Raw genomic sequence first — 24,652 nt, 5'->3', positions numbered from 1 at the left:
TTGAGGAAGAAGCAGTTAATGAATCTTCAGGGAAATACCCAGAGTCCACATGCTCTGTGGGGAAGAAAAGGCTGGGAGCCAGTGGACCAGGGGCTGGAGACAATACATCATCTCAGATCTAAGATGGAAGCTGTCTGCTGACAACACAAGATACTAAAATGACAGAATGACAGGCTTATTTGCTTAGGACTACTTTTTGAGAGCCCGTTTTAAAAAGTCATGATTTGGGATTTGAGTACTCTACTTAAGATACCTTGGTTACATTTTGTCAGAAATAAAGCATTGTCTTTTTGCAGACTTTTAATTATCTTTACGAAGTTTTGGGGAAGTTTTACCTGTGTGGGATGTAAACTCAAACCACGCTGTAAGTTTAAAGAATATATATTGGGCTCAAATCCAACTTCTTATTTCAAAGCTAAAAGGGACCTTATGAAGTAAGAAGCCACAAGTTTAGATGTCTGTTTTATAACATTTTAATAGAGTTGCAGAGTCTGACAAAACTTTTGTCAATGTAGAATATTTAAGCTCCTCAGAATGTACATTGAAGAGTGTTCACAGGAAAGCAAGAGTTATTTCCAGCCTGAAGAGATTTTTCTTAGAAATAAAAGCAGCCAAACATGCCAGGTATGTTGGGAGGCTGTGAATGAACACCTGCAAATACCAGTGGTAGAAGAATAAGCAGGAATGGAACAAAAAGTTGGATGGGGCCCTGAGCAACCTGATGTGCTGGGGGGTATTGCTGCACATGGCGGAGGGTCTGGACTTAGTTGGTTTTGAAGGGCCCTTCCAACCCAAGCCTTTTCTATGATTCTGTGAATACTTGGGCCAAAAGATACAACTGAAAAGAGTGGAAGAAGCAACCTCATACTTGCAAAGGAGACACTTCACTTAAGCTCTGTAGTGGATTGATTTGGAGGATCTCCTTTCCCCCAGCAAATGTATTTTACTTCACTGAATCCCTCTGCAATGAGTGTAAGAACAGGAAAGATGGAGTTAGTGCAGGTTATGCCACAATGGGAGTATGAATTCTTAGTAAAGAAGAAGGCAGCAGTTGCCTGGGAAAAGTATAAATGGCATAAAGTGAAGGGGGAAAAATTGCTTTGGGAATGCATCCCCATGCATTGCTCCTGGGTGTGCTTAGGAACGAAACCTGGGATTTCTTGAGAGCTGTGCAATAGCGTGTTTCCAAAACGGACTGCCCTGTTCATATCTGGAGTATTTTTAGCAAACAGAGCTGTTACTGTAGAGGTGAGAGGTGAAATTATGGTGTGCTAGTTACAGAATTTAAAGTACCCTTTTATAGTCTCTTGCCTTGGATAGGAGAGTGTGGTCAGGTAACCTGAGGTGGGTGCTGGGTTTGTGTGGCCAAAACAGAGAGAGAGCTTTGGGTTGTGGGTAGGCACCATATCTCTATGACAGCCTGCTGTAAACATTCTTGAGTCTTAATTGCTGAAATTAGGGGAGGATTATCAGAAAACTGCACCTGGGCTTGCTGCATGCTGTGCTGTCCTAGTTCATATGCTGGTGGCCTTAGGAACAAGTAGCTGTAGGACTTGGGCAAGGTGACTTAAAGCAATGGGAGGGAATACTGTACTGAACAAAATGCCTTAACTCCTACAACTTCTTAGAGCATCTGCCTTTGGTTGTTGTCTTCATTTTGGAAATGGGTTGAGTTTTATCTACCAGTTGGCCAAGTTACAGCATTGTCTATAGAGCTTCTTGTCTGCCCAGTAGTGGCCATAAAAAGATTTTTAGCATTTTAACTACATAAAGGACAAACTACAACCTGACAAAGCAGTCTTGAGATGAATAAAACATGCATACTGGCAATCCATCGTCATCCATCCATCAGTGAAATCCAAATTCTGCTGAATGTGCAGTTCATATTGTCACTAATTGTATAATGTAGATGCTTGTCCACTGGGAATTGGATGGAAATTAGCAAGTCACTTGTTTCAGATGCTGACAGGGCTTTGAATGGGAGCTCAGTCAGTCTCCTCTGGGTTGGGTTTTATGGCTGCAGTGCTGCTGCTTCTTGAGAAAGAATGAGTTTTAAATAGGTAGCAGTGAAGATCCATGCATCCTGCTGGAAGCTGCTTAGGTCACTGTAGCAAGAACAGGGGTAAGAAGATCTGTGCCCCAGAATAGCCTTGCTCAAAGATGTTGAGGAAAACCTTGCCTGCTATATCTAGCCTTGCAATTAACTCCTACTCCTAATTACATAGTGCCTTAAAATGGGCCTGCCACTGTAATAAATGATGTTGTTGTACTTCCTTTTGTTCAGTGGAGTAAAAATAGTTCACTTGGCTCATGGGCTTTATTTAACTGAGCGCTAATGCAGACTTGGTTGTAGTATATTGCAGAAACAGCAGTTCCTTTGTGCCAGTCCTACAGAGCTTTCTTTTCTCTACTGACATACAGTAAGTATGATTGGAATCTGAGTAAATGATGTGATAAAAGGCTTGATGGTGCTTCCTGAAAACAAACTGCTGCTCATTAAATTAAACGATGATGATTCTTAATGAGCTAGTTAGTGCTCTGCAGTGCATTTGGTACAAGTAAGGAAGTGTAGGGATGTGAGACCTTGCCACTATGGCTCCTCCTGTATGTTCTGGAATCATAAAGCAGGCAGAATAGGGAGTTTTGCTACATAGTGTATAATTATAAACACAGAGGTGATGTTCTTGCAGCAAAGAAGACTACTGTGACAGTTTAATTAGGGTAGAAACTGCAAGCCACCTTAGGCTTTTTCATTTTGCCTCATAAGTGAACTGCTCATAGAGCATTTAATGGATTGCACTTGAAGGAGTAATCATTGTAAACCTGAACCAGATTTATGTGCAGTTCTCAAATTTCTTGTCTTCACTGATATTAAATTAGCTCTTGCAGCACTGGGTATTTGATGGTGCTTGTCTCTAAGTTCAGTTTGTCTACAAAAACTTCATATTTGATGCAGAGCTTATCCTGTCTTTGGAGAACTATTCATTCTCCCCTCTTTTCCCAGCTTTGAAGACCCAAAGCTTTTAACAAAGCAACATGAAACGGAACCAATCTTTGTGTTTTTATTTAATTGAAATCTACTGCCAGTATGAAAATCCTGGCTAGCAATTAAGGGAATGTGACAGCTTTGCCAGTCATTACATAAATACTATGGAGCACTGGGCTTCCTACTGTCATTAGCTGCAATGAGCACAATGGAGCTATACACAGGAGCAAGAGCTACTCTGATGATAAATGTTTGCATTTCCAATTAGCACTGAACTGTTGTGGCATTTTCCCCTCAGTCTAATTGAGGGTCTTGGGTGGTTTCATTCACTAATGATAATTGGGTTGTCTTCTTGCTCTTTACTTTCCCAGCAGCAAAGGAGTTGAATGAGTTTTGCTTTTAAGAACATTGGTTTCCTCCTTGCAGGTCTCTGTGTCTCGGTGTTTCTTCACCTCGGAAAAAACTCAGCTTTTACAGGTTAATGTAAACTTTCATCTATTTATGTACTGTGGCTTTTTTTGCTGACCACTGCATTGCAGTGTCCTCTGTGCCTGTGGGATGTCGTTGACTTGATCTGACAATGTTCTCATTTTCTTATATGTTTCTTACCCCCACCCCCACTGCTAAATGACAGATCTCTGGATTTAAAAAGGTGCAGTTTTTGTAAATGCTAACATTTGCAAAACATGTATTTAAAGTGTGAATACATTGTGCTGGGAATTATTCCACATTAGGAGATAGCAGGGCTTAATTCTAAGCCGTGTGCTCTATGTCCATCTTCCTGCATTGGAAACTTTTGAATGGAATAATGATTAATGATTTGGCTGCTCTCAGTTGCTGTTGCTGCTAATGTGTAGTTAGGACTCTGAGCCAAGTAACTTAGGAAAGAGTAGTGGGGGTGGGTTTAACTGTGTGCATTAATATATTCTTTTTATGCTGCATCTAGTCATTTCCTCTGGAGAACAGATTTCCTCCAGGAAACCTGCTTATATGGGCTTTGGATATGCTTTAACATAAGAAGCCTTTATTTTTCCCACCCTGCTTAGCAAGCTCCGACTCCAGCGACTGCTTTGACTTGTGTGGTTGAAGCCCTGCCCTCCTGTGAGCCAAAGCAGAACCGGAGCCAAGGCTGCTCTCTGCTGTGCTGGAAAAGGGAGCCTGTCCTGACATCTGCAACAGCAAACTTGCTTGTTCAGGCATGTAGCTGGGGGAGGGGAGGCAGCTCTTCTGGAGATGAGGAAACAAGGAGGATGATTTGTGGGCTGAGAACTTTTAAAAACTATATTCTTGGTTCTTTCTGTTGCAGCTTGGATTTATTTTTCCTCCTTGAATGTGGATGCAATTTATTTCTCTTGGGCTGTTTAAAACACTGTTAGGAGTGGGTAAATGCTCGGTCAAAATGAGGAGGCTGCTGCCCAGGGATGGGATCAGCCAGAGCTGATCCCTGCAGTTCTCCAAGTTTGAGTACTGGAGCACAATTAAGGGGAATTCATCACGTGTTCCAGGTACTTGGGCATAGCTGGCATTGATTGTGAAGTGGTTATTGTTTGGCGTGGCCATTTATTTGTGCAACAGCTGAAGCCAAGTCTGAACACGGCAATTTAAGCTGGCATTGCCTCTCTGTGGTTTTGGATTCAAGCCTAATGTGGTGGAAAGGGCTTGACCTGCCTCAGTGCTTCTGAAACCCTCAGTGTGCCTGGGTTACTGTCACAGTGGTCATGCATGGGCCCACACTGTGGAAGCTGCTGAACACTGGGCCTTGATTCTTTCAAGCAAAACAGAAAGAAGCTTCCTTGACTTGAATGAAAGGAGAACTCTGTTGCTAGGAATCGAGTAGTTATAATTAGTTTGTTCTTCTTTAGCAGCGTATCTGTGCGGTAGGATGGGTTAGCATGGATATCTGCCTAGAGAGAGGTTTTGCAGCTCTTCTGCCCACTACAGTGATGTCCACGTCTTCCTACAAAATCTGGGCTGGGGAATCCCACCTTGCATTAGCCCAAATTGTTGGGGTTGAATTAAAGGCTTTTTTTAAAAGGACAGTCCAGACTTTTGGCTTTTAAAATTCCAAGCCGTGTGATTGCCCAGCTTTTCCTGTTGAGTTGTAAGTGGTCAGTCATCCTTTATGTCTGGCACTATGGAAATAATGCTGGCAGTGGAGCAAGACTGCAACTGGTAGTTGGCCATCTGCCATGAGAGTGTCTCCCTTCCCCCTCCTCACATCCACCCACCCACCCACCCGTGCTGTAGCAGTGGATGCATTCTCTTCTACGTGTATGCTGATGTTGAGAGATTATTCTTTCATTTAATTTAGAGATTTCATCTGCGTCTTTAGGTGTTGGCAGCACCTGCAGGGATCTAACAGGTAAGTTCTAAAAAGACATCACAGCAAACACTGGTGTTTTGTAATTATTTATTTGAACTTTATGCAAACCTGTTGTTTAGTCTGTTGGGGGTTTATGTTGTTTGTTTACCTGTTGTTATTTTTGTTGTAGTTTACATGTAAATGCAGGGTCTGGGCTGGTGCTTTGCTGGTCTTTGGCTTTTTTGGTTTAATTGGCACACTTACACAGAGCTCAGATGTGCAGTAACTGGTTGGGGAGACAGCTCCATGCTAGGGTTTCTGAGGGTTTTTTTAATCACCTCTAAATGCAGTGATTGGTCTTTCCTCCCTCAGAGTGTGTGTGTTGCAGCTGCCTTTTTTGTGACACCATGTGTTCCAGGTCCCATCTGCTGTTGGGTGGAGGAAGAAGACACCTCTTGCCTCTTTTTCAGGTGGAAGGCGTGGGGTGCCTTTCCTTCAGCGTGAGACTGGTGTTTGAGACTTAGTCCCACGTAAAGTAATAAAAAACCAATGACTGTCTTTTCATCCTGTGTGGAAACCCAGCTGGTAAACTCTGATGTTACTTTTTCTGCTGGGATTTGCATGGAAGCGTGACACACAGGGAGGGAATCTGCTGCTTGCAATATGTTTGAACAGAGCAGGGCACAGCCTGTGCTCTTTCTCACCAGGGCAGTGTGAGGGTGAGACTGGTGCAGAGGTAAAACACTTGTTGTGATCAGGATCAACTCAATTAAAGGTTAAGACTCTTTTTTTTTTTTTTTTTTTTTTGGGGGGTGGGCAAGACACCCTTTTCTCACCCTGCCAACAATAGAATACTATTGTCTTGCAAAAATATGAGATTTCCTTTTGGTAGTAGGCAAAGGGGAAAGAGCAGTTGCTGAGCATCTTCCTCCTCCCTGTCTTGTTTAATGTAGTTTATTCTTCTGTAAGTTGTAGTGAGTAACTTAAAGCTACTCTCTTGCCAGACTGCATGAATTGTAGATGTCTTTTATGAGTTTTCATGTTGACTCCTGCAATTAATATGCATTGGATGTAGTTATCTGTATGGCATCTACTGTAGCGTAGGTTTCAGCCTTTCTGACTTTTTAATTGCTTTCTGTTTTAGCAATCAGTCATCTGTCTGTCTTGCTAAGGAATGCAAAGAAAACACAAGCGGCTTGATAGAAACTTAGAGTTCAGTGTGGAGCAGCAGGTTTCAAATGATGTGCTTAAGTTAAGTGGAAGGAAAAATTACATACATAGAGGGTGTTTGTTCTCTCTTTTTTTTCTGCTTGCGTGTGTGCTACAGCAGGGTCAGAATGTCCCACCTACTTTTGGGTCCCACTCTGCGAGGTGTATGTCTCAGGAGAATGTACTATGGTTTATGCCTGTAGTTTAGGCATAAACTTCCATGATTTCCAAGGCATGTAGATGTGGCACTTGAGAGTGTGATTTGGTGGTTAACACAATGGTGCTGAGTTAATGTTCAGACTTGATGATCTTAGGATCTTTCTCAACCTTAATGATTCTGTGATTATCTTTTGTGTTATATCTTCTTAACAAAGATCAGCAAACCTGCATGTATCTTTGCATCTGTGAATGTACTCTGAGCTCTTGGATGCCACTCTTGGCACCTGTGGGTGCTGTCTTCTCTTCAGTACTTCTGCTTGGTCTGTCTTCTGTCTGTCTTTTTCCTGTCTGAATAAGTGTTTTGTAGGTGTAAAAGGAGAGTTTCTCAAGTTTGCTGTTGGATGCTGTTGAGTCTGGCGCACTGATATGTTAATGGGCTGCAAAAGTTGATGGGAAGATACAGGGGTGCATTGAAGGCAACCATAACTTGACTATAGCAGTCACAAACTGCAGTATGTAATAAAACTTTTTATGATTTCTGCATGCTGAAACAACTCAAACTTTCAGTATTCTCAAGTGTCTGCAGAAACAATAGTCCTACATTACAGCTATGCCTTCCTAGTGGTGTCTACGGAGTCTGGTTTGAGTGCTGGTATTTTAATATATGTAGTAGTTGAGAATAATTGTATCTGCAGCTAAAATGTATTCCCTCATCTGACTCTGGCTGAAAAGTTCATGTGCTGTTTCATTGCTTCCACTGTTCACTTAATCACACCGTGGAAACCTGAGATGGATTTCTCAAGGCAGAGTCATGCTAGTGTGAAGGAAATAACTCAGTGCAGCGCTGCTTTGCGTTCCTGTTGGAATGGATTGTGCCGAGCTGGGTGACTCATTTCAGTGGCCTAGCACTGATGTTCTGCCGGCTGGGGAAGAGGTTGCCTGGTGCTCTCAATATGAGCAGAGCCTACATGAGGGGGTTTGTTTAAAGACTGCTTACTTGTGAATTGGCAGGAGATTATTTTAGGAAGAAGAGAATTTGCACAGCCAGCTGGGCTGCACTGAGGGAGATGGCTACCTCTGTAACCACTTGGCATGGCTCTGGGCTCTCAGCTCTGGCTTGGGGGTGTAATTCTGTCAGGACAGGGTTTGATCTGCCTACTTCGAAGCCAATAGAAGTTGGAAGTATAATGATGTTATGACCTCTGTATTGCAGTGGGGGGATTCACTCAAGCAGGTTTTTAGTTTTCCCTTTAAATATATAGTGGCAGAAGGCTTTTGGGAACCCTCTAGTGCAGCTATTTCAGGGGGTAACTTCTGTGGAGTCTGAGTATCTTAGTTTTGTGGATCAATGGGTTTCTCTCATCCCCCCCATCTCCAAACAGCTCATGTGACTCCAAACATAAGACTTTGATGAAGACAAACGTCTCTGAACTTGAGCGATGCAGAGAAAATGAGAGGGTGCACTATAGGCTTTGCCTACAGCAAAGGTGCAGTTATCAAATAGGTGTGAAACAATATTGCTTGTAAAGCTATGTAACTTCTCAGCAGTTACTTTCTCTTTCAGGGAATAATGCAAGATAAACAAGAGCTTGTACTGCTAGTTTCTATCCCTGCGGTAAAACAGTAATTCACTTGTGCACTATCCTTTCTGGCTGAGGGATTTTGAAAAACTTTCTTATATTGAAGTAACTGAGAGCAGATGTCCCTGGGGTTTTGCACTAGTGGAACTGAGAGGGAGGATGCTTGACATCCAGAGATTTTTCTTATACTCTTTTTTTTTGAGGTTTTTTCCTTATGTTCCTTTTCTCCTCCCAATGCTAGGCCAGCCTCTGCCTGTAATCTAGGGCTTTTTTTTAATTCTTCTTCTCACTTCTTTTTCTCCAGCCTGGAGCCACATATTGCTCTACTTTGGTCTGATGTTGCATCTGTTCCCCGACTTAGTAAACTTTACTCTGTTTAGTCTTTACTCCCTGTTTAGTTCTGTGCTTCTGACAGCAGGTATACTGACTTCTCTGCTCAGTGGGAGGGAGACCCAGAAGTGAGTCAGTCTCCATCCCAGCCATGCCTGCAGCTCCAGGAAGTCTGGCTGATGGGGGAATCTTTGGATGCACCTTTATTCAAACCCCCGCTGGGGGTAAATCAGGCTGTTACAGCAGCAAATGTGGTGCCACTCCTGGGGAGGTCTGTTTGGCAGGCGCAGGGCTGCTAACATTCCTTTTCCTTCTGCTTCCCTGTTTGCAGTATATTCCTAGCACCTTCCTGACAATTTGCTCTTTGTTAGTTAAGTAAGATCAAAGCAGAGAATGCATCTTTTATGGGACACTGCTGCTTATGTTGTTTCGAATGGCTTAGTTGTGCCTGTTCAGTTCCAGCCACTGACACTGTGATGTGCAAAGCCCATCAGGAAGGCCTCAGTATCTTCATGTTTCACAAAATGCTTGTGCAGCAGTGGCTGCCAAAATTATCAGTTGGGTTTTAGCTTAGACTTTTTTCCACTGCTTAGGCAGGGAGAGTATTCATTTGCACCAACCACTTCATGGCTGGCGCTCCAGCTGTCACTTGGTTCTGTTCTCTTTTATACCCGAGAATGGCATGAGGCTGAAGCTTGATTGTGGGATGTGTACAGGGCAAATGCAGGGACACGCCCAGACAAGTGCACAGATAATTTCCCCCCACCCCTCCCAAATGCCAAAGCTGTCCCACCATTAAAATCAATCCCCAAATGCTAGTCCGTCATTTAATATTCCTTTGCATAGCTGTATTGGAAGGAGACTGGGGCTAGGGTCAGACCTTTTACAAAGTTCCCTGTGTGTGAAGACTTGCCCAAAGCCTTGCAGGCTGTACAACACTGCCAACCCTCCCACTTAAGGGCAACTGTGAAGAAACTGGGAATCAATCAAGTGGAAGCAAAGGTGGAGCTGCAGGTCAGCCATGGCTTGGGCAGATGACAGGGAAACTCTGCCCTTGGCAAAATCTGGCACATTGCTGCTGAGTGCCTTCTGTGGGCAGTGTTTGCCTGCCTTAGTTCCCCACAGCAGCGAGAGCAGTGTGCTCTGGGTCCAAAGCTTGCCAGTTACACTGAGGATCAGTAGCTTGGCTAAAGAAGACTTTGAAGGCTGGCTGGGTGCTGTGTGGACTGTGGATGTGCTGGTGAGATCTGTTCAATGTGACTCAGTGTCACACTGAGTCCAGCCTATGGAAAGCAGCTCCCTGGCCAGTCAGCAGTGATCTCAGCATTATAACTAAACTTCTTACTTGCAGAGAGCAAACAGCTTCTGACTTTCTGCCACCCTGTAATTCTCCCTGAGTGGAACAACTTCCCTTACTGCCTCTGAAAGTGGTAAAGCTGTTGAATTGCTTTTTCCACCCAAACAGAAATTGTTCCCACTTTGGTCTTTATTCAGCAGTTAACTCCCAACTTACTTTTGAAAGAAAACGTAGTGCAGATGAATTCTAGTTTCCAGAAGTATCTTGCTGCAGCCGGGCTGTGCCTGGAGTAATGCTGATCTCATTTGGGTGGAACAAGTTAGCTGTTGCAGAATAATCTATTACCCCGTTCCCAAGCTTCCGTCTTTAAATCTGCACAGCAGGGATTATTTACTTATGGATTTAAGTGTGTGTTGGGGATCTAGTTTCGTTTGACCCTCCCAACAGAACAAAATGCAATCAACTTCCTGGCAGTTGGAGTTGCTCCTGACGTGTGCAGTTACTGCAGAAAGGCCAGGGCTGCCTTGGCACAATCCAGGGCTGTGGCCCTGCATCTCAGGGTGGGTACAGCTCAGGGCTTTGTGGCCACCTCTGTCTCTGAACCCACTCAGCAGCTTTTTAGCAAAGGAGCCTGAGCAGCTGCATCAAAACTCTGAGTACAAACTTCAGTCTCTGTGTTGTGCTGTGCTGGAGACTGATGCTAACCTTTTGACATGATTTTTAGGAGAACTAGCATGGATCTGAGAGGTATTACAAACTCAGCAACTTGTTGGCTCTTCTCAGGTATCCTTACTCTTCACTACATCATATTTGCCCTCTCACCGTGCACTTCTGCTCCATGGTTTGCTTGAGAATTTGTTGTACCCTGAAACAGGCTTTTCTCAGTGATCAATAATGCAAATGCTCAAACCTAGTCTTATTACCAGGAAAAAAAAAAGGGATCTTGAGTAGAATCTGTTGTGCTGACACAAATTTTTATGCTGGATTTTTGTTGCTATCCTTATCCTTGGAATAGTTTAAAAAGCCTGTGGATGAGGCACATGGGCATATGGTTAATGGTGTACACAGCAGTGCTGGGTTAATGGTTGGGCTGAGGTTGCAGATCCATCTGCAAATACCTGCTTGTGATTTACTTGGTAGTGTGTGGTTCTAGTCTACAATAAATAAATAAATATATAAATAATTGTGGCTTCTAACTTGTTTTCTTTTCCAATTCCCAGTAACGGTCTCCCCAACTGAAGATGTCTAACAATGGAGTTGAAACAGAAGACAAACCACCTGCTCCTCCAATGAGAAACACCAGCACTATGATTGGTTCAGGAAGCAAAGATCCCGGGACTTTAAACCATGGCTCAAAACCTCTGCCTCCCAATCCAGAAGAAAAGAAGAGGAAGGATCGGTTTTACCGATCTATTTTGCCAGGAGATAAAAGTACAGTATTTTATATCTTCTACTAAACCTTCTGTCTTGGTTGTTTCAGAGTACATAAGGTACTGCAGATATGTTGTTTCTAATGATTAATCCTGTGACATTTAATCCATCTCATTTTTTCATAGGGTCATAGACTACTGGAATTATTTGGGTTGGAAGGGACCTTAAGGATCATCTTGTTCCAACTTACTTGTCATAGGAAGGGATAACTTCCACCAGACCAGGTTCCTCAGAGCCTCATCCAGGCCAGCCTTGAACACTTCCAAGGCTGGGGAAGCCACAGCTTCTCTGGGCAACCTGTGGCTGTGCCTCACCACCCTCACAGGGAGGAATTCTTCCTAATGTCTAGTTTAAACCTGCCCTCTCTTCTTTTTAATTCATCCCCTCTTGTCTTATCACTCCATGCCCTTGCCAAAATCCCTTTGCAGGTCTCATTTAGGCCCCCTTTCTTGTAGGCTTTTTTTTTTTAATTTTTTTTTTTTTTTTGCCTTTCCCGTAAATTATGAACACTGTCCCTGAAAACCTGGACTAACTCTGGGACTAGCTCTTTTACTTCCCAGCTTGACCTGTCCATAATGTTTTTGAAAATCATAAGGTTTTGTGCCAATTACAAGCTGGCCAATAAAGTTGGCATTGGCAATTGGTGGAGAGCAGAGGGAGGTCTTTTGCTTGTTTTGTTGTTTTAAACAGCAAATAATTTGAGTTACACAAGACTAACATGCAATCTCCTACTAGACCTGTCATATTTTGCCTCATGGCCATTTACTCTGTTCTAATGTCTGGGTCAGGCATTGTCTACTTGGTTTTAAGAACAATCTGTCACTGAAAATTCTTGCATATTTCCTGTGATCTGAAGGAGTTTTTAATGTTCAAGGGACTGTAACAGATGGAAAAAGAGATAGGAACTGTGAACTGTACATGAAATTCTAATTTCTAGGATGAGGATATTTTAAAAAAACCTCTCTCCTGTGAATCTTTTGAAGTGATGCAAAAAAGAAAAAATCCCCATCCCCTAATATGTGCTGGTTTCTTTTTATATCTGACCTATTTTTTTTTGGAGTTCCTCTTCATAATACATCAGCTTTTTCTGTATTGCAATGGTTTCTAAGCACTGGGTAACTAAAGTCAAGACTAAATATCTTCAACTCCCTGGCCTTCAGGAGGGAGGCCGCCTCCTAATTTTTATTAGTGAAAAGACTAATTGAAATGATAGCTTCACTAATTTAAATAAGCAAGGTGGTGGATCATTTTTCTACAAATTGAATGTGGAATTCATTATTATTATCCTTATCTGATACTTTTGGCAACTTTGGATTGTTTTACAAATGTGGGGTTTTGAACCTGCAATCCAGAAACTCGTGAACTCAATGTTAAAAGTCTGCCAGGTCTGGGTTAGAACTTGCCATTATGAGTATGAATCCTAAAAAAGCTACAGGATTTTTGTGTTGACTTACTTAAGGGAGACAAGTTTTTAAATCTCTAGGATGAACTGTTCCAGAGATCAAAGAAATCACCTGAAACTTGTAAAGGGGAAAAAGAAGTAGAACCTGAAATGCTAGTTTGAGTTGGATTATGAAGGAAAGCTACAAACAAGGAGAAAAATGAAGGTTTGGGGAACACCACAGACAGACTGCGACTGATCCAGTGCTGCCATGTTTACTGAAGATTGGCCAACATGGCAGATGCTTCAAGACATGAGAGATTTTTGTTTAGCCAAGCCCAGCAGAGCCTTCTGTTGCAATACACCTGCCCAAATGAGAATGGTTGCTTCTGTCCTCTAATTCCTCTTGAGAAAAAAATTCCTTTAACACTGTCACCTTCACTTCAAATTGGTTGATTTCCATCTTATGAAAACTTCTTGTAGTCTCCTGATGACAGCTAAATTCCTAGTGTGTCAGGCTGCTTGAATGTAGGGAAATTCTTCAGTGTTCACAACACTTCTCTGGTTTGTGCCTGAAACAATTTGGGTGTTATTTTTTAGTTTTTATTTTTTTAAAAGGGAAGTTGGTTTCCATTCAGTTAGAGGAAAGTAATTTTGAGCAATTCTGTGCTAGCCCTCTGCATGAGCAGAGGTGCTGTGTAAAGGACCCATGGGGCATAAATCCAGAGCCTCATGCATATTTGCACACTTGCATTGAACTGTACCCTTTGCCAAGGAGCTCTGGAGATGTCATGCTCTGCCTGCAAAATTTAAGATGTAATTTGTAGTCCTCATTTCCTCTGTCCAAGCCTAAGCCACAAACCTGGTATTTAAAAAATCTGTTGGCTTAATACTGAGTGGGTCCTACCCAATAGGATGCAGAGCTTGTGTGACTTGTTGCTCTCAATAGGAGTTGTGAATATTTTGAATTTTCCTGGGCTCAGGGGACTCGTCAGTGTCTAACTGAGGGTGTCAGTCTGGCTTGAATGGGGCACATTTATCTCCTTTGAACTTTGCTGAGCTCAGCTGCAGCTTCAAACAGAGACAAGGTTTTACCCACAAGGTGACAGTGTGCAGCAACCAGGAGCCCTTTCCATGGTGACTGGGAGCACTTTACTCCATGTTAGCAGTGGTCAAGACCTTTCTCATCTCAGTGTGCTTCAGCATGGCCACACTGCACGGTCAGACATCGTGCTTCACAGTTGCAGCTCCAGTTGCCAGAACATTGCAAGGAAAATTTGTGGGAGGCTCTTGTGACAGCATTGAACATGGAAGGCTGTGAATGAGAAGGTGATGAGGTGTTTGTGGGAATAAAGCCTTTGGTGGTGGTAGGTAGGTAGTCTGAAATATATTATTTCTCTTTTGTATTTTTTTTTTTTTAGATTAAGATTCTTCAAGTCTTTTTAGCTCATTGCAAGGATAATGAAATCACTTGAAAGTGACATTAGTGTTTAGCAAGACTGGGAGTGCCTTTCTCTTTAGTTCTTTTTCCCTTATACCACCTGCTATGACATAAATATCTACTTACAAAGGCAATTGTATTAATGGTTTAATAATGGTTAGGCTTCTGGATCTGTCAGATCTGCCTGAATGTGGAAATAAAATAAAAAAACCAAAACACCTAAGACTTCTGGATAACAGCCTAATGCCCTTAAGCTTTGTTTAGGAGTACATTCAGCTCTGTGGTGGCAGCTATCCTGGACCGTGTGTGGGTGTCCATTGTCCGTGTGGAGCTCTTGCACAGTGGTGCTGGTGGAGGTGTCCTTTTCTTCCTCACCTGAGCAATGGGCTTCTAGGCTGAGATGACACCTCAGTCTTTGGCTTGGAAGAGTGCACTGATCCTGTAGGCAGACCTATGGAATATGGTGGCTCTGGTGGCACTCCCTGCACCTCTTTGCCTGTTGTTTCCATCCGGCGCTAGTGGTGCAGCAGCCTCTGTGCTGCAGATGCTCACCATCTGCTAACCAGCAGCTGCTCCTGTCTCCTCCTCGCTCCCTTCTCAGCGATGGCTCCTCCAGCATTGCTCTTTTCCCCTTGGCAACTCTGTCGCTCCTCTGTGACTCAGCTTCTCTCATTCCCTTTGTTTGAAAGAGGGATCAAAAACAATCTGTTCCATCTTTGTGTCCCAAATGGAGCATCTGATCCTTTTCTTTCTCCAAAATTACTCTGTACAACTGTAGCTCTGTAATGATACAGAGAACAGTGCCAGAGCTGGCGCTGAAGGAAATGCAATTCAGTCCTTTGGGGCCAGCCCTGAGCCTCTCTACACAACCAACCACAGCAGTGTCTTAAAGAATTTCTACACTGAATGTTAGCCTTGCAGGCTTCTCAAATACCTGGGGTTTGGCATTCACGTTGCCAAAAGTGCACTGGGGAATGTCAGCCACAAAACAAATTCTGTTTGGCTTTGGATGAAAAAGGGGAGCAGCTGGGAAATGTGAGTGGTTTGCTCACCTTCTCCTGGCTCCGCTGATTTTATAACTGCAAGCAGCAGCAAAGCCGACTAGAGTGTGGTTCTTCCTTAAACTAATCGCAATTTTTTGAATACAATAAATACTAAAAGGAAAGTAAAGTCTTTAATATATAATGAATATGGAAGAACTTAATCCAATGCATAATGATAATCTTGTTTGAAGACCTCGGTTTAAAATTTGCAGGGTGCATCTGCTTTGATATATTTCCTTCCCTGTTTCTTTATGACTTCTGCTCCTCACCTGCCAGATTCTGCTATCTTGCTCATGTCTTCCAAGCTGGTTATTAAAACCATCTTTAGTTCATTTTGTGGGCAAAAAAAAAAAAAAAAATAGAAGTGCTTTTGCTCATAAGATTTCATAGCAGAATCCCACATTATATTTAGGTTTCTTCACAAACTTTTGAGGAACTAAAATGAAGGAAGCAATTTCTAAGCAGTATTTGTAGTTAAGTTTGTCCCTGGCTTTTGTATGAGAGGCAAGCATATATTTAAAAGCACATAATATTGTTTTGTTGGGTTTTTTTAAAGTTGCTTCAAACAACAAATAGACATATGTGTTCAAAATGGACTGGCTTCCACTTACTGCCACTGTAGAGCTTTTGACTCTGACCTGTGTAAGTTTGAGTGAATATTTTAGGTAAATAGCTCTCATGCTCTTGAGTCTGGATATATTAGTTGATACCTTACATACTGAAAATATCACTTTCCTTCTTTTATGCTTGTCCTGTGTTACAGGATTTTTATTTCTGTTGTCCACTCACTGTGGCTGCTCTTAAGTGTGGAAAGAAAATTTTTTCACTTGCTGTTTGTCTGCTTCAGATCAAAATCCTATGACTAGTAAAAGTGTGGGGGGGTGATTGTATTGGTGAATTAGAAGCTATCGGGGAGACTTTAATTCTTGATGCTTGTATGAATTTTTTTTATTGTTGTTGTTTTTATCTCTTGCAGCCAATAAGAAGAAAGAGAAGGAGCGGCCGGAGATCTCCCTGCCTTCAGACTTTGAACACACGATTCATGTGGGGTTTGATGCAGTCACGGGAGAATTCACAGTAAGTGAAGCTGGAGGAAAAGAGAACTGTGTGGTTTAGCTTATTGCTAGGAGGAGCCAGGGCCCATTAATCTTTTATATATTAATGCTGGAAGGGCTATTACCATCATCTAGTTTGATCTCATTTGAAACACATCTGCAGAGGTTATCCACTAATTCATGCTGAGAGACTGTCAAACTTGGCACATCCCAGGTGCTCAGGCTGCCAGCAAACTTTTCCTTTCCTGGTTTTTTGCTGCTGTGGTCAGCTAAACATGGTGTATCTCTCCTCCCTTCCCTTCTCTTCCCCTCCCTTCCCCCTCTAGAGCTGAAAGAAGTCTATAGCGTAGTCTGTGTCCCCGAATGGGGTTCTGAGAGTTTTCCTTTGAGAGGCACACAGCTGTGTACAGCTACTTAGAAGAGAGCATGTATGTGCTGCTCTAAGGCTAAATGTCAGATGCTTTTAGGTGTGATGGGTTTTTTTCTTTATTGACATGTAAAATACTATAAAGACAGAGTTGTATTTCATCATTGTATTTTCACTCTTATTTTGGTTATGAGCTAGTATTTCCTAGCAGCAGAAGCTGTTTGTGAACAAGGTGTTTTACCTGTCTGTAATATGCTGCTTTTTCAGGGACTTTATTCCCCTACCCTGAGTCATGTGCACACATGTGTTTTGCATGGCAGCCTCTAGACTTGCCCAGGTTACCCCACCTGTACTAGTGGGGCATTACCTGAGAGGTGTGTCCAACCATCCCTTTGAACAGCAAGAATAACTTCATTGCTCATGGATCCCAGTCTCTGCCACTTTGTCTGTACAAACTGTTATCCCTGCTGGTGAGGAAAGGCACAAGCCTGGCTGTTTCCCAGGTGTGTTTATTTTCTGGCTGAAATGATGTCCCCCTAATGAAATTCTGAACTTCAGATGTGAAGTTAACACCTCTGCTCTCTCAGCTCTGGTTATAGAGGGCACCACACTGCTGTTACCAAAGATCTCTAGTGCTACCAGAAGACCCAAATGGGTGTTGCATGTCCATTGTGCTGGGGGCTATGCAGTGCATGTTAATTCTATAGTCTTTCTTGAGTATATATAAGTATGTGAATACCTGTGCATAAAGGATTTTGTGTTTTGTTTTTTTGGTTCTTCTCCTTTCTGGTTTTTGAATTTTGGTATGCAAAGGACCTGGGAGTCACCCAGAGACCCAAGAGCAGAGTGACATTTACATGCCCAAATGTGATTTGTAACACAGGCAGCGGCTAGGGAGGCACACATTCACCTCTTTTTCTTTCCTCTCATCTGTTGCCCTCTTTTCTCCCTATTTCCCTCACAATACTGTGTAACTCCAGAAGCTGGGACAGAACTGTGGCAGTGGGCTTATGTTTTGTGCACATTAGACCAGCTGTGTGTTACCAAGGTGCCTCTTCCCACAGGGAATGCCAGAGCAATGGGCACGTCTGCTGCAGACTTCCAACATCACCAAGTCAGAGCAGAAGAAGAACCCCCAGGCAGTGCTGGATGTGTTGGAGTTTTACAACTCCAAGAAGATCTCCAACAGCCAGAAGTACATGAGCTTCACAGGTACATGGTGATGGTCTCGTGTGGCTGCTTTGTCCAACTCTCTGTGGTTAGGGCACGTGGGGCTTTAGTTTAATTGACAAGTAGGTCTCTCTTTTCAAGGATAACGTGAATGAGATTCCCCGGCTGCTCAAGCACCCTTCTTCCTTTAAAATGTTTTTCTGTTAATCTGGATGCCCAGCATAGCTGCAAAAGAGGAGGTCAGTCAGCTGGCTGAGCCTCCCAAACACATACTTTTTTCTGATGCTCACAGCCAGCATCTGGAAGGCAGATCCCAGGCTGCTGGGGCTGGGTTCCCCCTGATCCAAGTCACTGAAGAAAACAGGCAGCTAAATTTTACACCAGTTTCAGTTTGCAGGGTGGGTGTGGATGTTGTTTTTGTGTGCTTGGGGTGAGAGTCTCTCTGCTCCCATTTGCCATGGTTGAGGAATGGGCCTCAGCTGCCTGGGTGCTTGAAAATTACTGGCTGGGTTCCTCTAGAAGTTGAAACTGCCAAGGTTTTGTGCCTCTTTCTATGGGTTATCTGCCCTCTGAAGGACATCTGCAACCACCACTCCTTTTCCTTTCAGCTGCAACTCCTTCCCTTTCTAAATATTAACCCCTACTTTGGTTCTTTTGGGGGGATAGAACCATGTCACCAGATCTGGTACTTATTAGGAAGGCTCCAAGCAGGGATAAAAACACAAATATTCCCCATATGTGCCTGGACAGTCAAATGAGAAGCCCATCAGTTGACTTGTGGGGTCCTCTCTGCTATTCCAGGAAGTTTAGGTGGCTGAGACTACTGAACATTTTGCAGTCAGGAGTCAGCTGCAGTGCCTCTGCTGGGGACTTAGTCCATTGGTAGTATTTTGTGCACATGGATGGAGGACAATATTCATTCAGGTTTTGCTCTGGGCAATTCCACCCTCTTGCTGCAGGGATTTGTGACCCCTGCATTGGTCTGCATTTATTTACCCTCTGTTCCTAGATCTTCCAGGGTTCAGCTGGTCCTGGGAAGCTGCAGTTAGGGAGCTAAGTTGGGGAGCATCCTTTTTTCCTGTCTTTTCTGAAGAGAGCTTTTCCCTTGCTCCTCTCTCCACTGCTGCATTTATAACTCATTTCTAGTGACATTATTATCTGTCTTTCAGATAAATCAGCCGAGGATTACAATTCATCTAATACATTGGTAAGCCTCACATTCTCTCTCGAGTTTGGATTAAAAACTTGCAAAACCTAGTTAATTACATGTAAACTTGTAGTTTGCTTAGTGTTTTAAAATCTGAACTATGTGTATTTGTATTGTCAGTACATGTTTATAAAAACAGGAATGCTCCTTTCATTTTTTTTTTTGACTGGTGGGGAATAAAGCAGACAGCAGTAGAATTTATAGTGAATAGGGAATTAGTGAATGGAAATTAGTGAATTAATTAGTAGCAATAGCTCTGTTTTCATAGAAGTTGGTCTTTTCCTATACCTAGAATTTGATAGCCACTCTGCTGTCAGGGTTTATTTCTCTATAAACATCTGTTTTATAATGAAGTTTATTTATAACCTGTGAGGTCTGATTTACTAAAGCTAATGTTGATTAACCAGACTAATCTCTAGCAGAACAGGAAATAAAAGGTTCTCCTCCTCTCTGCTTGACCTTTACTCAGTCCTTGCCAGGGCAGGCACCACTCCTATTTGCTTTGTTAGGAGACATGATAATTTTTTATGTGTGCCTGTGAGATGGAAGAAACAAAACTTTCAGTTTAAGATGGTTCACAAAGCCCCACAATTCCCTCAGCTCTTGTTTTCTCATGGCCATGTCATTACCTAGAATAGGCTTGTTCTTTTCCCTTCCAAAGGCAGCTTATTCAGATCTGATCATTTAGGACTCTGTAAAAATAAAAGAAAAATGTTTCTGCCATTTTTCATTATTACACATCACTGTATGTCAGTCCTCAGAAGTTTCAATATCTGAGGTTGGATTTTTAAGTAAATCCTGACAAAAGCAGTAGTTACCAGTCTACTGAGATACCCAATGCCCTCGCTCAGGCCAACATCTAATTTTGGGGCTATTCAGGGAATTCCTAGTACATAGTTTTTCCTTGTTGTTTTTGACAAGCTAGGTTTTTGTGTTATGTCAAGTGTGTTTTGACAATTATTTGTCAGGATGACGATGATGACTTCAAGTGTTTTAGGCTCAGTGAAACACAGTGTTGCTTTCCCCCTCTTTCTGAGGATTTTAATATTTTTTCCCCCACCACTCTTAGGGAGGTGATGATGCACAAACAGAACTGGTCTAGTGGGTTGAGGACATTACCAAGTTTATTTTGAAATGGTTGTAGTGTAAAGGATGCAATGAACTTCAAATCCAGTTTCATGTGGATAAATTTAAGTCACTTTCATTCTTAATCACAGTATTGCAGAAAATTCCAGATAAATTTTTAACCACTTATAAAACTGTTTTTAAACAAAATAATTGTTCCTATTTTTCCATAATTTTTTTATTGGAAGTAATTTAAAAAGAGATATGAAAAGGTTTTGCCAGATTCTGCTTCCAAATCTCACATTAATTAATTAGTTCTCAATCACCATATCAGCAGCGATGCTAACCTGACCTCCTAACTTTTAGAGAAAGCAATAGGAGTTTGATGCAAATTCTGGCGCTTAAAGTCTGAAATCTTCATACTGAATGGTCAGGGATTGAAGCAAGCAAAAATCCCTAAGAGACAGTATAAATAGGGACAGATATTTCCAAACTTGGGTGTCCCAAAACTTGCTGGTCAGCTGTGTGGGTGTTGGGAAAGCAGTGAGAGAGCCCAGGTCTCCTTAGGTCCTTGGGAAGAGGATTGCTGTGACTCAGGCAGATGAGGAGCTCTGTCTGAATAGTTGTGTCAGGCAGTGTTGGAGTGCGCATCCATTTCCCATGAAGACCCAGGAACCTTGGGTTTTGAATTTTTCAGACACTGTAACTCACCAACCTGTTCTGCAGTGGTTTTCTGCACTTGTTTCAGTGCAATCTCTGTTTGGAGCTTAGTCAATGTTTGTGATTTTGTTTATAATGTGTGATTGGGTTTTGATTTTTGCTATTTGTGCAACTCCATGCAGAATGTGAAGGCTGTCTCTGAGACCCCTGCAGTGCCCTCAGTGTCTGAAGATGAGGACGATGAAGATGATGCAGCTCCACCCCCTGTGATAGCTCCACGACCTGAACACACCAAATCTGTGAGCAGAAATTCTTTCTTCAGCCTGCACTGCTGCAATCACAGTCAGGCCTTGACTGTGACTCTTTGTCCCTCTGCACGGCTTGATGCTGAGCCCTTCTTGGGAGCAGGAGGGAGGCAGTGGGAGCCATTCCTTCTGGCAGAGTACCTTAGTGTTCTCACCTGCCTAGTTGTGGGGGACACGAGTCCTTGACTAGTGATGTTAGTTGCTAGCAAAGCAGCTATGAAAATGCTTCCCTGACAACAACAGTAACAAGATGAATAGAAGTGTTTAAATCTTCATCTGACTTGTGTGTTTTTCCCAACAAAATTAGATATACACCCGCTCTGTGATAGACCCTCTTCCTCCGCCTACCAGAGATGTGGCCACCTCTCCTATTTCTTCTCCCTCGGAAAACAGCACAACAGCACCCGACATGCTGGTCAGGAACACAGAGAAGCAAAAGAAAAAGCCAAAAATGTCAGATGAAGAGATACTGGAAAAATTAAGTATGTCCTTGTTCTTTAAAAAAGTTAAATTCCAGGTCCTGTGGAGTTGGTTTCTCAGAATGTCAATAAGTTGAATTGTTTCTCCGTTTTGCAATCCCTTAGTGAAGACATGGGTACACAGTCACAACACAAAATTGGGGGAAGGTATAAGGGGAGAGCTTGAATTTAGGCTGAGCCCCTGTGATACTGGCTGAAGTCCCCAGGAAGCTACAGATCCTCAAGCTCTGCAAAACAAGCCCTGAATAAATAATATCTATTTAGCTATGAAGTCTGAGATCGTTCCACATCTGATTCTGTAGCTCTGAATGATTATATTGCGATGTTAGACATGAGGTGTCTAAAAGATGGAGAGAAAATTAATGCATCCCCAAGTTTGCCTTCCACAGTACCATGGTGTAAAGTGGCTTGGTTATTTTTAAGTGCTTTAACATTTTGTGGGTAGCCACATTGGTGGGTTTTTTCTGAGAAAAATTCATCAAGTCTCTCAGATGTGTCCTCATGTCTTTAACAGTTCCTACCTTCAGTGCAAGTGCTCCTCTGCTTCCTGGTGGTTTTGGGTTATGCTGTGGCATATCCAACAGCTGAACCAGCTCTTTGATGCAATTGATTGCTATCCTCAGCCTGGTTTTATTAGAGGAGAACATTTCTAATTCTTTGAACTACTAATCCTGTATTAATTAAGTCCATGCCTTGCTTATTAGTAGACTTAAATTGTGTCAGCACCTCTATGATAAGGCTGGCCTCTTTGGTTTGAGGATATTTGCCAGTATTTCAGGAGTAAGAGTCTTGTAGTTAGATGAAGACTTAATCTGAGGATATAACTGAATTTTTTAAAAAATATTAAAATGGTATCTGAGTAACTCATTTCTCTAAATAAAGCCTAAATTGACTTGATGTCTTATTAATTGGAACTGCTTGTTATTGGAAAACTCACACCCATTGTTTCAAAACATCAACTTCACTAACTCAGTTAGCAGGATTTTTGTGCCTTTAAGGATTTTTGTGACCAGGCAGGGTGAGCAGCAACTGTGGCAGGAAAAAAAGTGCTATTCTAATAAAAATACACCCACTTCAGTCATGCAGAGAAGTGCAAGTGCTACTTTTGGGAGTGTTGGGAAGCAGATGTACCTTCTGACACCTTGCTTGCTCCAGGTGCCAGCTTTTATATGTGGGCTAGTCAGAAAAATGTTATGAAGTTTTAATCTTTAGTCTTAATCTAACTAAAAATGTCTTTCCACTGAGGGCAATGGAGCTGCAATTGTGCAGACAAGCTGCCTTTGAACATTTTAGTTTGCCATGTAACTGAAATGATTGAAACCATAAAGCAAAAATATATTTACGCATACAAAAGATGTGCTAAATGCATGCAAAGGTTAAAAGGAGGCTGCTCAATCCCTGCCCCTCAGCAGAAATATAGCATTGGTGCAAGCATTAATGAATCCTCACCTGACTCTTTGGAAGGTAGGAAATACCCCACCATTTTAGAGTTACCAGCATTAAACTGGGCAAAACTGGCAACGGCCACTTGTCACCACAGCATTCTGTCCAGTCCTTGCCTTGGGGAAGCATTTGCAGTCTGAGCTTGTAGCCTGTGTTAGGCTTTGAGGGAAAATTTGTGAATATTTGTCCAGAAATACCAGTCCTCAGGGCAGACAGCATTGCTTTCGTAATTGTAGAGTGGGTTTTGTAAAGCCAGATTTCTCTTCCTGCCCTCTTCTCCAAACATGGGTGATATTCCCTACTTCTACCTCTGTCTTTCCTAAACCCTCTAGGTTTGGCTGCTCTCCAGTGCTGTCTGAAAATAGCCTGCTCTTGCTCTGCTTGCTACTGGATTTCTTGGCTTAATGACCACGAGCAGTTTCTTTGCCAGTGTACATGTGTTGAGGCTCAGCCCAGACCCTGTGAGAGCAGCACCGTATGTCAGCAGCTTCGGTGACTTCCAAACACCAGCTCGGATGCAGCTCTGCATCCCTTGATCCTATTAGCCACCCTGGTGCTGTTAGAGAGGAGACTGGCTCCCAGCTGAGCTCTAGAAATTGCTGGCTCTGGTTCCTTCACCCTAAAAAGGGTGTAGTTCCTGCCTGCTGTAGGGCAGTTATCAAGATCAGTTTAAGTTTGCAGCCACTTGGAGCCCTTTGCTGTGGAACACCAGGCAAAGTGCTTTTCTCTTTTGGGATGGCAATGAGAAACTTTCTTTTGGTTTTGGGAGAATGAGCTGAGGTGGTCTCAGGTTGCTCTCCAAAACCAGAGGGATGCTGGTAACTGCTGTTAAAGCCTGTGCTGACTGTCAGGTTCCTGGAAGAGCAGCTGAGCATTGCCCAGGACAGGCAGGGGATGTTGGGCTCTGAAGGGTCTCTCTACCTTCTCTCCTGAGTCTTGCAGCCCAGTCACTGGGTCAGTAAAAGGTTGTGGTTGTCTTGTTATGAAAACATCATAAATACTTTTTTTGCTGCTACAAATAGTCATGCTGTAGGGAAATCTTTGACTAGTTTTACAGCAGACTGTTGCCTCCAAGATAATTGAGAGCTGAGCCTCCAACTTCAGAGACATTGCAGTGCGGGGGCATCTTAGATCGTCCAGGGTGTTGAAGCTGGGAGTGACTTCAAGTAGCAGGTTTCCAACAAATAATTGTTTTTCCATGTGTTAGGCATGTCTATCCCCATCCTGTACCTAGTAATGACTAGTAATGACTGCCAGTAAAGGTTAAATGTTCTTAATGTGTGTGTCATTTTTGGAGGGAAGTTCCTGATACAGGGGAATGCTGCAGCTGGGATGCGCGTAAATAACTGAGGACTTCCATGGTGTCCATGTGCCTCTGGATTTCTGATGAGTGGCTCATGAGACAGAGCCTACTGTGGTTGATGGAGCTGTTCTTACAGGTAGCTCTGTTGCTGTATGAAAAAAGGCCTTGAAGAAAATGCTCTTGTTTTTTGTTTTTTATAGGAAGTATTGTGAGTGTGGGCGATCCAAAAAAGAAGTACACGAATTTTGAGAAGATTGGACAGGGGTTAGTATATGCTTCTTCTTTGCCCTAAACATTTCACTTCCTTATGCTAAGAAGAATTCACCAAAACCAGACTAAGTTATCTTGCTGGAAAGGCTGTTGGGGAGACTTGGAAAAGTTTATTTTGTTGGTTGTTTATTTATTATTTTCTTTTTGTTTTTGGTTGTTTTGCTGGGTT

At 42.6% G+C, this 24,652-nt stretch overlaps 1 protein-coding gene across 7 annotated transcripts in view; it reads left to right on the top strand.

Moving 5' to 3' along the window:
* PAK1 (p21 (RAC1) activated kinase 1) overlaps nt 1-24,652 on the top strand; it is a 102,067-nt gene that overhangs the window by 57,672 nt on the left and 19,743 nt on the right. For 6 of the 7 annotated variants that reach the window (XM_041414205.1, XM_041414199.1, XM_041414202.1 and 3 more), the window contains 7 exons: nt 11,084-11,294; nt 16,136-16,236; nt 17,646-17,793; nt 18,921-18,958; nt 20,866-20,982; nt 21,296-21,470; nt 24,414-24,477. In XM_041414205.1, the coding sequence (XP_041270139.1) occupies nt 11,105-11,294; nt 16,136-16,236; nt 17,646-17,793; nt 18,921-18,958; nt 20,866-20,982; nt 21,296-21,470; nt 24,414-24,477 (833 nt within the window). In that variant the 5' untranslated portion in view covers nt 11,084-11,104. Of the gene's footprint in view, nt 1-5,302; nt 5,349-11,083; nt 11,295-16,135; nt 16,237-17,645; nt 17,794-18,920; nt 18,959-20,865; nt 20,983-21,295; nt 21,471-24,413; nt 24,478-24,652 lie in introns of those variants that run through there. The other variant, XM_041414200.1, reaches the window with a different exon arrangement.

Source organism: Onychostruthus taczanowskii, unplaced genomic scaffold (genome assembly GCF_017590055.1).
Source record: "Onychostruthus taczanowskii isolate IOZ18803 unplaced genomic scaffold, ASM1759005v1 scaffold44, whole genome shotgun sequence".
In the NCBI taxonomy this organism is placed as follows: domain Eukaryota; kingdom Metazoa; phylum Chordata; class Aves; order Passeriformes; family Passeridae; genus Onychostruthus; species Onychostruthus taczanowskii.
The sequence above is the reverse complement of the archived record's forward strand: the minus strand, read 5'-3'. Positions and strand labels throughout refer to the sequence as shown.